Source organism: Schistosoma haematobium, chromosome 4 (genome assembly GCF_000699445.3).
Source record: "Schistosoma haematobium chromosome 4, whole genome shotgun sequence".
NCBI lineage: Eukaryota > Metazoa > Platyhelminthes > Trematoda > Strigeidida > Schistosomatidae > Schistosoma > Schistosoma haematobium.
The window spans coordinates 12,189,588-12,205,857 of record NC_067199.1 but is presented as its reverse complement, the minus strand read 5'-3'; the positions used below and the strand labels follow the sequence as shown (position 1 = coordinate 12,205,857).

General features: G+C 36.4%; 1 protein-coding gene across 2 annotated transcripts in view; it reads right to left on the bottom strand.

Moving 5' to 3' along the window:
- Positions 1-8,767: 8,767 nt before the first annotated feature.
- Positions 8,768-16,270, bottom strand: part of SERINC5_1 (Serine incorporator 5) — a 69,886-nt gene continuing 62,383 nt past the window's right edge. The window contains exons 14-15 of one of the 2 annotated variants that reach the window (XM_051215674.1): positions 11,647-11,800; positions 8,768-9,787 (exon numbers count right to left, since the gene is read on the bottom strand). In XM_051215674.1, the coding sequence (XP_051066205.1) occupies positions 9,586-9,787; positions 11,647-11,800 (356 nt within the window). In that variant the 3' untranslated portion in view covers positions 8,768-9,585. Of the gene's footprint in view, positions 11,801-16,270 lie in introns of both variants that reach the window. The other variant, XM_051215675.1, reaches the window with a different exon arrangement.

The following is a 16,270-nucleotide window of genomic DNA, read 5'->3' as shown; positions in this document are numbered from 1 at the left end:
GCTCTTCTCCCTATGTCTTCGAAAATCATGCAGTCCCTGATATGCGATAGTATACATGACTGTTTACTGTCTTTAAATTTCTCCTCATTCCAACAGGAAGGGTCACTCTCGTATAACCAACCTTCTGACTGCGGTGGACAGGTGGACAAGCAACCTTGATCGCAAGTGGAAAGTTCATATCATTTACCTTGATTTCTCAAAAGCTTTTGATAGGGTAAATCATATATGTCTTATCAGTAAGCTCAAGTGATTGGGTATCAGCCCACTTCTAATTGATTGGCTCATTTCCTATCTGGAAAATCGACATTCTAAGGTCAGGGTTAACTTCACTTTATCTCACGCTATGGGATGTCCTAGTGAGGTCCCCGAGGGCTCAGTAATAGGGCCTCTTCTCTTCTTGATATATCTAAATGATCTTCCATAACAGGTGTCGTCAGACGTATTACTTTTTGCTGATGTGTAACTTTAGAGAGATACGCATTGGAGAGGATATACAGGCACTTCAGGAGGACCTGACTCGACTTCAGAGTTGGACAGACGATAACGGAATTATCTTTAACACTTCAAAGTGTAAAGTAGTCCATCTGCGACATGTCGCAGACTACAGTTACAACTTTAGAAACTCCTCTCTAGCAGCATCCCGAGTCGAAAAAGACTGAGGAGTCCTGGTGCCCTACGATTTGAAGTCGTACGCTAACTGTGACAAAAATGCTTTTCGAGCAAACCTTGCACTGCTGACATTGAAGCGCATTTTTGGTCAGTTTGACGGAAGAACTCTCCACATAATCTTCAACAGTTTTATTCGTCTCGATTTAGAGTATGGAAGTATAGTATTTCCTCCCTCACTCCAAAATGATAAGGACACTCTGAAGCGTATCCAACGGCGAGCCACAAAATCAGTTCGAGGACTGAAATTCAAGCCTAATGAAGAACGCCTCCAATCGCTTAAACTTTGCCCATTAGATTACAGGCGTCTTAGAGGTGACTTTCTAATGGCTTACTGTATCCTTAACATTTCTGAACACCCCTTAAACATTTATTTAAGTTTAGTATCAACACAAACCTAAGGGATAACACCCAGAAATTGGAGATACAACACAACAGAACGGACTGTAGACACAACTTCTATTCCTTAAGAGTTGTCAAATGCTGGAATTCGCTGCCAACTGAACTAGTCCAAGCGACTTCCTAGGAGTCCCTTAAGAGGAAACTCGACGTATTCTCAAAAACTAAGGATATAATCTTGTTATGAGTTACTAATTTCGTTTTTATAAAAATCTACTTTAGCTAATATACCTAGGTTCCTGCCTGGAGGTATTGGTGATCCCTTGCTACTAGACACGAAAGTCTGTTAAACGAAAGCTTCATCTATTCCATCCATAATCATTTGAACCTCAATCTATTTCCTTGATCTTTATAAGATAGATAGGAATGATTCCTCACATTTTTTATCTCTGTTTGTCGAGCTCGTTATAACAAATCCGCTTCATATTCTATAGGATAACTCGCAGCTTGAATTCTATATCTCAACTCCCTTAAGACATATCTCGTGAATAATATTGTTAACATATATTTGTCCATGTTACTAAAGTCTTCATTAATCACCCATAAGACTCGGCAAATGTTAACCTTTGATGTTTTGAATTATTTGAATTGTAGTATGAACTAAGAATCCCCGAAATAACGCGATTGAATTAAGAAGTACTAGATGAGCACAAACGAATTTATTGTATTTAGAATTCGAAATCAAGCAGTCAACAAGCACATAAAAACATTAGTTAATCCAAACACCACATAGCCACAGTTACATTGTGGTAACTTGAGGCTATTGAATCACCAATTGCTAGAACTCTTAAATCTGTGTGATCAGTCACTTTGGGTAGTAGTTAAAATCATCACAGTGATTTTCTGACATTACTGTTCTCATCCTAGGATTCACTTCCAACGACCACTGATTTGTCCAAACAATCAAGGTATTAAAATCCTACTGAAATCTTACCACCTCAGTCACATTGCTTATTGGTTTCAATCCCTCGATATCATCTGCAAACAATAGATCAGATGATTTTACGACCTGGTAACTCAGTCATATAGAGTGAAACTGGGAGCTGTGTTAGGATAGTCCTGTTTGGAACTTCACTGTGTACCTTTAGCTCTTCTACACTGCACACTATGACCATGAAATTCGTGAATCAAGTCTTTTACTTTAAAATTGCTTGTAAAACTTTTCGGTCAATACCTAGAGGAGAGAATTTATTGAGACCTCATCGTGATCTATAAAAATGGCATGTACCGGGTTATCTTTGTCATTTACTACCGTCTAATATTCTACAGGAGAGATGGGGTCAGTCACACATGAAAGGCTTACTCTAAAATCTATATCGAATGTTGCTTTATTCCTTCCCAGCCAATTTAACCACAAAACCGGGAGATATTTACTTTAGAGTGGAGGTTTGTGGAGATTGTAGTATATTTCTTCAATAGTTGAATTCATATTTATCCTGACTAATTATTTCGCAAAATTTCAAATATCATAATTCATTGAGAGTGATAATGCTGCCTGACTTTCTTTGGAGCCATGTCATGAGACGATTATTTTACTCCCATAGCTTATTTACAGAACAGATAAAATCTTATCTCGTAAACGTCTTGTTTAGATATCAAGAGTTGAAATGTGTAAAAAATGATTGATTGATGAGACCTTCTAGTTCCATAGTGTTCATCAGTCGACTAGTTTTAGTCTTCTATGACTTATACGAAGGTTGGCGGACAATTCAACGTCCAGAGATCAGTTTGACAAATATTTTGATGAGGGGTCAGTTCATTGACCTTAAAGTTGAATCCTTGTGGCCTTTTGGCAATTTCAATTGCTCTAAAGACACAATGTCATCATTCCATGTGATTAGACCATTATAAACTCCATCGCTCCGACAATGGTTAACGTGGGTGCCACAGGATTTATGTGGCTCGGATCTTGAAATAATTGCATGACTACTCCCTAGTGATCACAGGATGAGTCAACTAATTCCCTTCTCTATAAGGAACACCCAGTCTCTAATCATCATAATTTTGAAAAATATTAAAGAAGTATTTTGAGAAAGCTTAAAGATTGTAAACTCCGCTAATTGCGTCTTGGAGTGGATATTCTCGAAGACAGAGTAGGATATCCCACAGCTTCACTGGATTCGCGTCTCAATGTAGAAGAAATACTATTCGGAAATGTCCTCGAAATAATGAACCCGTTGCTTCTCATATTATAACGTTTTGTTGGGTTAAAAAATAACAGACTCCATTTAATTCATTCCTCAGGTGAAACCATAAACCATGAAACAGAGTTGTCTAACCTTTAATATCTTGTACAATGGTATGTATGCAACGAAAACATGGATAATTGAACTGATGAAAGAGCTCTAACTTCTGTCGAATTGGTGGATCGGACGTAAACGTCATTAGGCTATCGAAAACAGACGTAGTCAAACGATAAATCAGAAATACCTACGGCTTGGTTCCGCCGAAAATCAGTCAGTAGTGTGGTTTAGGATTTATCAGTAACTCATGAATCCCGAATGCAAATAAATTTCTGATGAGAATTGTACGCGCTATCTTAACAGATATTTTTTGGCTAAACATTGACAGTATCATACAAAGTACATATACTGTATATCAGGAAGGGTAATCATAAAAGATTTTTTGAGAGCAGAAGGATTTTACATGTGCACTATTCAAGTGTTAAAAAAATAGATGAGACCACAATTTGGTCTGGTTCTTCTAAGAGTACTAAATTTCCATGAATATAACCATGTCACAGTTTAGGTTTCCTGTAACTCAGACGTCAATCTGTTCATATTTAACGTTAGGACATGTGGAAAGACGTGAAACAAAAACGAGTTCACAGATACTAAACGCAATGGATGAACTATCTGAAATCTTTAAGATGACAATTCGGGGGATCAAGCTAAGTTTACTTTCTACAATCGTAGGTGCGTATTTATGTCTCATTAGATAAGATTTTTAGTTTTTCAGCTAACTGGGTTGCTAATCATTGAGATTTAAAAAATTATGAAAAAAAAGTTCTAAATATAAGGCACTTAGGTTATTAAGAATCATGATACTCGTGAAACTACTTCATAGTCCTTTGTATAAAACTCTTGTTTATAAGCACTTTGGTCTAATTTGCAAAATGATTAGTGCAATAAATCATCATTTCGTGTGTGACATTCACTTAGAGAGACTAAATATATTCTTCTTATCGTGTTTTAGTTTCCTGGTTTGGTTTATTATTGCCTTAAGCTTACTTCACGAGGGTTTTAGTGTCTAGTTTCTGACTCCCTTATGATATGATGATAACGTAGATGATGAAATATACATCCCACTTAAATTCATATATATTCATTTAATTAATTGGCATTAATAGAAAACTGAATTAAATAAATAACATTCAAGAAGTATTCTAGATACAGTTCACACATCCGTTAAGGCAGAGAGATAATCAGAAGAAATAAATGATGTTAGTGAATTTGAATAAAACATGAATACACACAGAGAAAACAGAAACAACAGTCTCAGTTCGATCATTTATGGAATTGACGGTAATTGGAATTTCCTACCTTCAAAACGATTTCGTAAATAAATTCGAAAAAGGTTCCCTCATGTGAGTTATCAGCCAAACTTCTTGCAGCAAGCCGTGCAACACCTATATGAACTCACTTCACAAATCCTGCCTACAAAGTCAGTTTTGGGCATAAAATCTGAGGCATACCTTCAAGTTTTAAAATCTCTTAAGTATAAGATACAACATTCGAAATCATTAGGTGACTTGCGTAAAGACCTGTGATGCTCGAGATCCGGAACCCTGAGATTAGTTTTCTAATCAATGATGCACACCGATTAATATGTCAAAAACACAGTGGTTCGATAAAACGTGTATGTATATAAAATAGCTGCAATAGTGCAAATTATGCAATGTACCCGAACAGTTTGATGAACTGGAATGTATAATCAATTGATATTTCTAGAAATATGATACACCCAAGTCATGAAATAATCGATCAATATGATACCCATCATAGTCAGAGGCAAAGTAAAATAATCGCTACTCACCAGGGAATATCAAAATAAAATGAATAAAATGGCAAAAACACATTTTTAAGTAAATATCAGCTCTAACATTATAGTTGATCAAACATTAAATATAATATACAAAAAATATATGGACGAGAGGGAAGACTTAACATCCAAGGAGAAACAAAATATTTATGCAACGTAACATGTACATAGAAAGGTTTTCTCATACACATGTATGAACACGCACAAAAAGACTGAATTTTTTAAAAGTATTTCGCTTCTCATCAGTTTAATAAATGTGGTAAACCGCTGGCTATTCCCTTGTCTCTTCTGTTGCGGAGGAAGTCATAAACCCATTCCGTAACCTAAACACGTATTTCAAAGCACTCAAATCCCTTTAGTTCCGAGAGACAAAATTATTTTGGCTCCATACATTTCATTAGGTTTATCATTATATTCATTGGTAAAAGTACACTTATCATCAACCAGTACGGTTACATAGTGTAAGAGGATTAAATTGACAGTCCTAAATAATGTTACATTTATATTTTCCGTGATATCCGAAACCTAATTATACAAAATGAAAGTTTAATACAAACAGTGGATGTAACTATCTCCCTATTTTATTAGTTTATCCCAAAATGTCTAGTAATAGTATATTTGTATGAAGAACATATTGTTACTATATCAGTATGCGGCGTATCCAGGTCAACTTAAGCTGCGGTTGATCATGAGTTGAAGATAGACACACTTAGAAATATCATATAAGAAATTATTATACATAGAAAATTCACTACATTACTGACTGCTTTGTACTACGTTAGTATACTCTTATAATTATAAGAACTAGTTCCCTGTCAAACAGTTCAACTGTATCTATAACTAGGTGATCAATTGAAAAACCCCTATTGATCAATATGCTTATTGGATACGTACTGATCATTTTGTGTAACGTAAAACTGGTTCATTAGAGTCAATTAACGACGGATCGATATTTAGCTACCTTTTTGGTGATTTATAATGTTGAAACACTCGTTTCTACCAGTAGAGAGTTCGCGAATAACTATGGGATGTCAAGTTATCGTAGCATTTATTTCCTGTTTATCTTCGTCATGAACCAACTTGATAAATGAAGCAATATAGTTCAGACCATAAAAAAAACAATTTTATTCAGATTGGGCGTAAATATTTACTTATATTTGAAACTGGTTTCAGTGGTATACTAACTTTCAGTGTCGGCACTTCAGTCTATCTGGATTCCAGCTATTTGTATATGATTTCATGTGTTCGCTCATTTTCGCCCTGTGACCTTTAACGATCAGTTATTTCTTATTCAGCCCTGGGGATAATACGACTGAAACTATGTGGTTCTAAAAACTTGGAATCCCAAACGAAGATTTTTTCACTATGTTTATTCAACTCTCCATGTCTGGTTTAATATATTTCCTTAAAAAGCATGTTTACGATATTTTTCAGAGATAACCATTAGTTTTACTCACAAATATAATGTGAGTCATTTATTTAAACTACTTTATTTTGAAAAAAACTCGCGCTGAAAATATTATCCGTAAAAATCTATACCGAACTGTTTATATTACTGATAAGTATGCTAGATATTCTTGCTATAACAATCTTTTGTCAGTAAGCAGTTTATTTTTATTGACACACATCATATCATATATTCAAAATGACAATCTATAGTTAATTATTGTTAAACACCTTCTTAGATAAAATGTTACTTATAACTAGTCAACATACACCTTGTATTTATTACAGACGACTATTCATCTTAATGTGTAAATGCTTAGCTTAATTGTTTATGATAGTTGAATTCAAATATTCCTATAGAGAGACAACTAAATAGATCTTAACATCATAATCTGTACAGATAGTTGTCAGATGTCTGATAAGTGATGCAAAGTACATAATTTATTTCAGCATTAAAATAAATAAGTATTTACATTTCATTAACGAGAACCTTTTGAGTACATACTGCTACAAGTTTGTACTCAATGTACAACTAGACTTTAGGGCACAAAGTGGTAGTCCCTCAACATAAACTTAAATGTAAGCTAAAAGAAATAGAAGATATAATAAACATCCTACAATTTAATAATTTTCCTAAAAAGATTATTAAAAACATAATAAAAGAAAACTGTCATTCTGTAAATGACAATCCTGCTTAAATATCTGGGCTACTTGTTTCTGCTATCTATGAAATGTTTGCGACCTTTCGCTGCACAAGTTACAGAAAAGTACAATAAGAGACATCGTGGTTGCTGACAATATTACATAGAAAAGAATATACATTATTCAGATTTCGATTCCTGAACTTCTAAAATCACTCAAAATTTGTCATCAGGACGGATTAAGAAATAAGGAAAAGAAATTTGTTGAGATACTTTGTGCTGAGAATTCTATATTGTACCGAAAATATAATATTGAATAAAGCCATTAATAATAATAATGAAAGTTCTTGGATTGCTACCGTGGATTTATCTTGCCAACAATGTATGAAAGAAGAATTATAATGGATATTGAAAACGTACATAATTAAAGCTTTCTGTAAGACAACTAACACTGTAAAAAACGCTTTAGGTAGAATAAAAGATAAGATCCTGTTCACCTCTACACAAAATTGCGTCTACAGATTAGGCTGTGTCTATTGTGATGCGTTCTATAGTGGAGAGTCTTCCCGTGAGATCTCGACTCGTAACAAGGAACACTTAAGTTACACAAAAAGACTTAATAATTCTGTAGAATCGGAAAATTTACAGGTCCAATCAGTAATAGCAGTCCATGCTTATTTTAGTAATTACCAAAGTGATATTAAAAATATAAAATTAATTCAGAAGGGTTTTTCAAACTACAAGAAGAGGCGAGTAGCCGAAACGTTTTACATTATGCTAAATCCCCCAGCCCTCAATTCGGAAAGAGGGCCTGAATATTCATCCAATCTGAACTGTTTATCCAAACAACCACATTTGACCTTATTTATTTTCCACACAATCTACACACTCACACATACAAACACACAATTTCAATCCTACTACTTCATATTACAAATGCATACGTTTTTCATACCCACATTCTCACACACAAATTAATACAGTGACAGGTCGCACAAATTCACCTTGACCATGAATAACTTGATATTGGCATATTCAGACATATTATGATTTCGATTGTACTAAAAACATTCTTCACTGTTTCCTTTGAACTATTTAAACGTGTAAATAAACAATATATTTGTAATATCCCAATGAGTAAAAAAATTAGATTTGCTGACGTTTCATGACTTAACGTAAGCCACTTCTTCGGGGAATAAATAATCAAATTAAAACTAATCCAAGTTTAAATAGTATGACATTGATTTATTCAGACCTGCTTTTTGGTCGATCACATAATATTCTTATTGTTCCGTTGTACTATTTAGACTTGGATTAATTTTCATTTGTTTATTTATTCTCTGAAGAAGTGGCTTACACTAAGTCACGAAACGTCAGAAAATCTCATTTTTCTACACATTGGGATAGTACAAATATATTAATTTATAACAATCTACCCAATGCTCAATTTATTCGAAATTATCAAATCAAACCTTGGTAATGATACCTATTTAAACGTGTGTTAATTTATTTACTCTGAAGAAGTGGCTTACATTAAGTCAGAAATACAATTTTGACTTTCTACCCAATGCTCAATTTATTTGAAACTACCAAGTCCAACCTTGACACTGATACCTACAAACCGAATGTATATTTTCAGTTAATGTCGTCATCAAAGTGTAAATACATCTTATTATGAATGAGAACTTCTTTATATTGCCCATGTGATGATAGAGTTTACTAATTACGAGTTCAATTTACGTCTATCTGACCAGTAACCTATTGACCAACAACAAATACGGCATATATAATTATTGTAAGTCAAGACAGTCTTTTGAATTTAATGAACTTCGGGGAGGATTATCTGATGAATCGGACATCATAATTAACCCTACTGTAATCAGGTTCGTCCACTTTTCTTTAATGAAAATGTCTTACAAAAGATTGGAATTAGATCTGTTCTTTATATTATTTGTATTAAAAGATTCAAACAATTATAGTTTGGATTTTATTATTATTTATAATTCGTCAAAGTGAAGTGAACTTTTTTAAAACACAGTTAAATATAAACAAAGCAAAGGGTACATTATTCCATCAATAAACTTTTAAATATGAGTTTCATGTCGTTCTATATATATTGTTGACAGAAGGATCTTTCTCAATGGAAACGCATAAAGAACTTATGCAATATTTTGTGAAAAATGCGATCTTTGAGATACATATATGATGTCATAATACTTGTAAAGGTAAATGTTAATTTTGTCTTTTCATTGTATTCACTTCATGACATATGTTGGTAGAAAAAACACCAAAAATATCACAGAAGATAATCTTTCGTTTAGAGAAGAATAATCTCTACACAGAAATTGGATAGGTCAGCTTCCAAACTCTTTCTCTCTCCCACACAAACATACTAAACAATTGGCATAGTTTGTGAGACTTTAGCACGTGGTGTACGCGGTGTAAACGGAACTGCACCAAGTTTTCGACCAATACACAGTCGTGGACAAGCTATAGTCCATGCATACAATATTAAAGCTAACCAACTAGATGCCAGTTTCATCCACATATTTGCCCATGATTCTGATAAAGTATCGACACGTGAAATTTGTGGACTAATTGTTTTTAGAAACATAAAATATAAAAAAATAACACTGTAAACAACATTATGATTCGCTCTACTTTCTACAGTTTTAAAATCATCACTGGGAACCCAAATAGCTCAGCGATGACTTTACAAACAGTGAGGCTGAGTGATACGGGTTCGAATCCCACAGGAACCATCAGTACTCCCAAGACTGAAGGTGAGTGCTAGCTAGTACAAAACTTAGGCCAAGAAAGGTTTACTGCTGACTACCTCCACCTACATAAAATCTCAGACTAATGACCAGATTACAAATTGATTGGTAGAATTTAATTAGGACTAAAGGATTAGATAAACACAATATTGTTCTCTATTCAATCATCAATCAGTCGATTGTAAGTGAATGATGCTATACGGTTGCCTAAAAACAAACGGAGCACGATTTAAACAAATACATCAAAACTCTATCACTTTAATCAATTAAATCATCGTTCTAATTGGCGTCAGTAGAACATCATAACTTGAGGTAAACAGTAAATTTGAATCCAATTTACGGAATTAAGTAGACGTAATCTCATGTAGTTTTTCAATAAAGATGAGTAGTATTGGCATAGTATTTATAAAATACTTTGGAGTCACGTAATCATGAGTAATTAATAGAAGGTAGTATGTAATTATTGTATTTAAATTTTCCGTAATTTGTCAGTAAAAATCTCAACTTGTTTCAGAATCTTACATCCTAACTTGATTTTAAATTGATTTTTCGATTAACAGCTTGCTCAGTTTTCCGTAGTTTTAATTGCTTTAGACATCGACAAATATCATTCCAGTATTCCATATGATCTGTCGAATTCAGGAAATCTACGTTAATTGTTCATGATTAGCCTGATTTTAAGTTGAAATCTTTCAACACGACTTGTAATATTAATTGCATAATATCTGCGAACGGTTATCCAAGCAGCTTCATAGAGAAGTATAACCTGGATTTCCATCTCCCCAAAGGATAAGCTTTCTCTTTTGGTCGCCTCTATGTGCATCTACCAGTTCACCTGCTCTTATGGCGTGACGTATATAGGTTGTAGCCAGAGCCTGCTTACAACTCGGATACGAGGGCATGTTCCAGTATGGTTTTACAAGGATGAGAGGAAAGCAGTTAGAAGTTTCAGTCCTGTAGATTCAATCGATGCCAACCACTCAACTGATTCACAGATTGATTTTAAAGTTGTTTATACAATTCGTCCAAATCTCCCTAGATTTCTTTGTACTCATCTTCTTAAACCATCCACAGTAATTGCCATTCATGAAATGAAGCCAGAACTGTGTGTAAAAATGGAATACGTCTTATCCTTATCTTTACTATTGTCTTAAACTAAGATTATTGTCACTGTTTTATTTCGCATTTGAAAATATCACCATGATTTTATTCATAACTGTTTTTGATATCACTTCAGTTCCTTTAAATCTTCTATTACCTTTAATTATTGCAACAAAAACAATTTAATTACTTTATTCCATTCACATAATAATCCATTGTCAACTTATTACTTTTACAAGGCTTTTAATTTCTACATACACGATCTTTTATTGTTATTATCTACACTATACAATCTAGAATTATAGCCTTTCTATTACATCATCGTGTTAATTTATTCCTCATATGTCCTCAGTTTGATAATAAACCCGTTGTAAAGAGATCCCTTAGCTGAACTTCGTGTTTTTAATGTCTAACATCTGAATACTAAAACACAACATGAAATTTGATTAATAAAATCCTAATTATCCTCGGTGAATTAAAATAGGCTGAGCCATGTTACTAGTACAGGTTTAAACAGTCACACTCTCATTTATCAAAACGCAAACGTAAAATAATGAATAAAAGGGTAAACTTACTTGTACCAATTAGTCAATTGAGTCATTAAATATAAAGTGGCCAAGGCATAAATGAAATGAAACCAAGGATAAGAGTAAACTGAAGCAATCGCTTCATTATAAGTCGTATAACCATCACGCGGTGCAGCAGTATTTAGCATAGTTCCAAGGAAACCTTAAATATAATATAAAAAAGTCAATAGAGTGAAAAAAAGTGAAATGATCTGATTAGATTGTTTGTAATATTAATATTAAAACACTTACTTATTTTCGAACTAATCTTTCCAATAATATTGTTCAGACAGATAATTACACGTTCACGATTAAACTATTTAGCCTAGAGAACGCAACACCATTAAAAGTATCAACCAGATTTTCACATTTCCATCAACTCTTCCAGATCCTTAAAACTTTATCTTATGCCACTTAGCACAACATACTTTATTATGTAGATGTGCCCACAAATGCCCTGGTACGGCCAACAGTGGGGAGAGTCCGCTCTCCCTCTCGAAATACTCTCATATGGCCACGCGTATATAGCCTCTGCCAGGAAAGTCCTACTCACTGCCTTCTCGTGGCGGGGGTGTTGTTTACGAAAATGAGAGGACGAAAAGCGAATGTCCGACGCTCTAACCGGATCACAAACCAATGGTGCACATGGGCTCCAGTATCCTGCGGGAACAAATGGTGTATGAACCAATTGTTGGTCACCGGCTTCCATGGGACTGCATCTCCTTACGATGCTCCACTGCCTTGTGGATTAGACCTTCAGGTCGAAGGCTCGGGGAGTGGCCCCCTAAGAAAATCACCTGCTTCGGTTTGGGCACCCGGGCAGTATCACAGCCCTCACACATCGAATGAGATTTGTGTGGCGCATATTTGTTTGGCACCTCCTTGTACCAATATCTATGTGTTAAAATAAATAAATTATGTAGATGAGACTAGTAGCTATAAAATTTAGAGTCTATTATCATAAATTAAATATGGCACTTTCTACTTTAGTTATTTAAACTATCACTGATCAAACGGATGTTTTTCTAACCAGATGAACAAGAATTGAGTTGTTGAGATTAAAGATGTATATTACAGGTAAAAATGCCACAGTAATTCTACTTCAAAGAAGATATAGAGAGCAGTCCTCAGTAGAATATTTCTTACATAATACGGCTGATTATTTTTGAAAGCTTAATGATCCTATTTTCTTACTGAAGCTTCTTGTTGAACTCAGTACAGAAAAAGGTGCTGACTGAATAAGTTGGCCGTCATCAGGGTATATAACAATAAGATTCTGTGATTTCAAGATGTAGTCAGAGAAGAACACTAGTTTTACATAGTACATTTTATTCCAATGTTAAATGATCAGAGGAAATCAGGCGGAGCAACTGAATAAATCAAAAACTTCAAACTGAGGAACGTAAGTACCAAACATTTATTGAACTTTAACAATGGATATTTCATCTCTGTGAGAATCAACAAAGGGACACAGATACAACTAAATGAAGAGTCCTAAATGAGACAAAACGCTCGTCCTCCATTCCACTGCTAATGATAATCTAATTTCACTATTTCTCAAATGATAAAATCACAACGTATTAACGGTTTTGAAACTGGATAATTATTTAAATAATACCGACTTGATAACGAATTCTGGGTTGAATAAATACAATTCTGCTATTGTTTGTTGGCGTTTCTTCAAATTCGAAGCTATTGAATCATACTAGACAAATAAGAGATTTACGTTTATGTGAACTAATAGTTTATCAGGTATTTAAATGAATAACTAAACATGGTGGGTGTTACTGCTAAGAAATGGGCGTATCGGTACATATTTACTGATAGGTACTTTAGCCCCCGAATGCCCTGGTACGGCCAACAGTGGGGAGAGTCCGCTCTCCCTCTCGAAATACTCTCACACGGCCGCGCGTATACAGCCTCTGCCAAGGAAGTCCTACTCATTGCCTTCTCGTGGCGGGGGTGTTGTTTACGAAAATGAGAGGACGAAAAGCGAATGTCCGACGCTTTAACCGGATCACAAACCAATGGTGCACATGGGCTCCAGTATCCTGCGGGAACAAATGGTGTATGAACCAACTGTTGGTCACCGGCTACCATGGGACTGCATCTCCTTACGATGCTCCACTGCCTTGTGGATTAGACCTTTAGGTCAAAGGCTCGGGGTGTGGCCCCCTAAGAAAATCACTTGCTTCGGTTTGGGCATCCGGGCAGTATCACAGCCCACACACAAATGATGAACTCTTTATGTCTATGGAAATTACTTTTCTCACTTCGAAAAACAATCAATTGATTCAAATTATTATCATTACAATTATTGTCATTATTAATACTATTATTATTATTACTATTATTGTCATTATTATTATTATTATTATTATTATTATTATTATTATTATTATTTTCCACACTATTCACCCTCTTTTATACTCATACAGCGGCTCGTCCTTGGTGGAAATTCGACTGTATCTAAACGTTCTCGTGTCACTGTCCGGTTGAAAATTGTATGTTACCACCGAATACGAGAACTGAAGCAGTTTTTCTGAAACCACGTGCACCATTCAAACTGGCTGCCTTCAACGTTCGCACACTTATGCAGGTCGGACAACAGATAGGGCTGGCCATGTCTTTGGAAAGTCTTAATATTGATGTTTGTTGTCTATCCGAGACCCGTATTCAAGACTCTAGCGAAGTACTACAAATTCGATCTTCATCTGTCGCTTCGAAAAGCTTGTTTTACGTGCGCTTATCCGGGGACCCTGTGGCATCTTCGGCTGGTCTTGCTGGCGTTGGTGTCGCACTAACCGCTAGAGCTGAGGCAGCACTAATCGATTGGATCCCCATTAACAGTCGGTTATGTGCTGTTAGATTAGAAAGTTCCATCAAAGTGAGAAGAAATCGGCGTGAGAAACGATGTCTTTTCGTCATCTCCGCCTATGCCCCGACAGATTACAGCCCGGATGCAACCAAGGATGAGTTTTACCACCAGTTATCTGTTCTTCTCCAGAAAGTGCGTTCGACAGATACTGTAGTACTAGCCGGAGACTTGAATGCTCAGGTCGGGCGTTTAGGCACAGAAGAGAGTCGTTTAGGTGGCCGATGGAGACTCGTTGGTCGCAGGTCAGATAACGGGGACCGTCTACTGCAACTTTGCACAGACCACAACCTGTTTCTGGCTAGCACTAACTTTCGGCACAGTCATCGCCGATGTGCCACCTGGCGTCCTCCCTCTGCATCCCAAGCCTGGACTCAGATTGATCACATCGCGATCAGCTACCGCTGGCGTGGTTGTGTACAAGACTGCCGCTCCTTTTGGAGTACCTATCTGGACTCTGACCATGCCTTGGTCTGCGCCAATCTTACCTTACTTTTCAGTGGACAATGAAGTGACCGCCATCAACGGATCGATATCAGCAAGCTGGTTGCAACTTCTGTTACAAGTAAGTATCGAACCGAGCTAGCCTCTAGGCTAGCTACCACTCCACCGAAAAGTATAGATGAGCATTGGTTGCAATTGCATGACGCCATGAAAATGGCGGGAACAGTCAGTTGTGGGTTTGCGAAACGTCCCGCTTATAAGCACTGGGTTTCTGCAGGTTCCTTACAACTCATTGAAGCCCGTCGGTCTACTCCGAGTGACCGTGAGTTTGACCATAAACGAAGGATGTTACGTAAGGAAATTGGGCAAAGCTTGCGTAAGGACCGAGAAGCCTGGTGGTCGAAGCGTGCTTATGAGCTGGAAGCAGCAGCTGCATCTGGTAACTACCGGAAGCTCTTCCAACTCATCCGAGCCACTGGCAACATGAAGTCTGGTGTGAGTGAAACAATCTGCGAGGATGATGGGAAGCCAATCACTAACATCCATCGACGTCTTGGACGATGAGCAGAATTTTTCGAAGGGCAGTTCAACTGGCCTGCTGCTCCGGCAACATCGGTCAGACTGTCCTGCCCTCCATGGCCGGTGACGACTGACCCACCAAACGAGGAGGAAGTCCGCAAGGAACTCCAACTCTTGAAGCGTTACGAATCACCTGGCCCAGATGACTTACCTCCAGCTCTTTTTAAAGATGGTGGTGACTTTCTGACTAAGGAATTGACGACGTTGTTTACAAAGGTTTGGGAACTAGAGAGTGTACCAACGTCATGGAATGAGTCGATAGTTGTCCCTATCTTTAAAAAGGGTTCACGTCGTTCCTGTAACAACTATCGGGAGATAAGTCTACTTCCGATTGCGTCCAAGCTATTGGCTTCCGTCATACTTCGTAGGTTGTTCAAAACCCGAGAAAGATTGACTCGCGAGGAGCAGGCTGGGTTTCGTTCTGGTCGAGGATGTATTGATAATATCTTCACCCTCCGCCAAATGTTAGAACACCGCCATACCTATCAAAGGCCAACAATCGTAGTGTTTCTTGACATCAGGGCTGCCTTCGATTCGTTGGACAGAACTGTTCTCTGGGATTGTCTATTGAAGAAGGGTGTGCCTGAGAAGTTTATTAACATCCTGAAAGCCCTATTTAAAAACACCTCAGGCAGAGTGAGGGCATACAACCACCTTTCTCCATTGTTCCATTCGAGCAGTGGGGTTAGTCAGGGTTGCCCAATCTCACCATTCCTCTTCAACTTTGCCATCGAT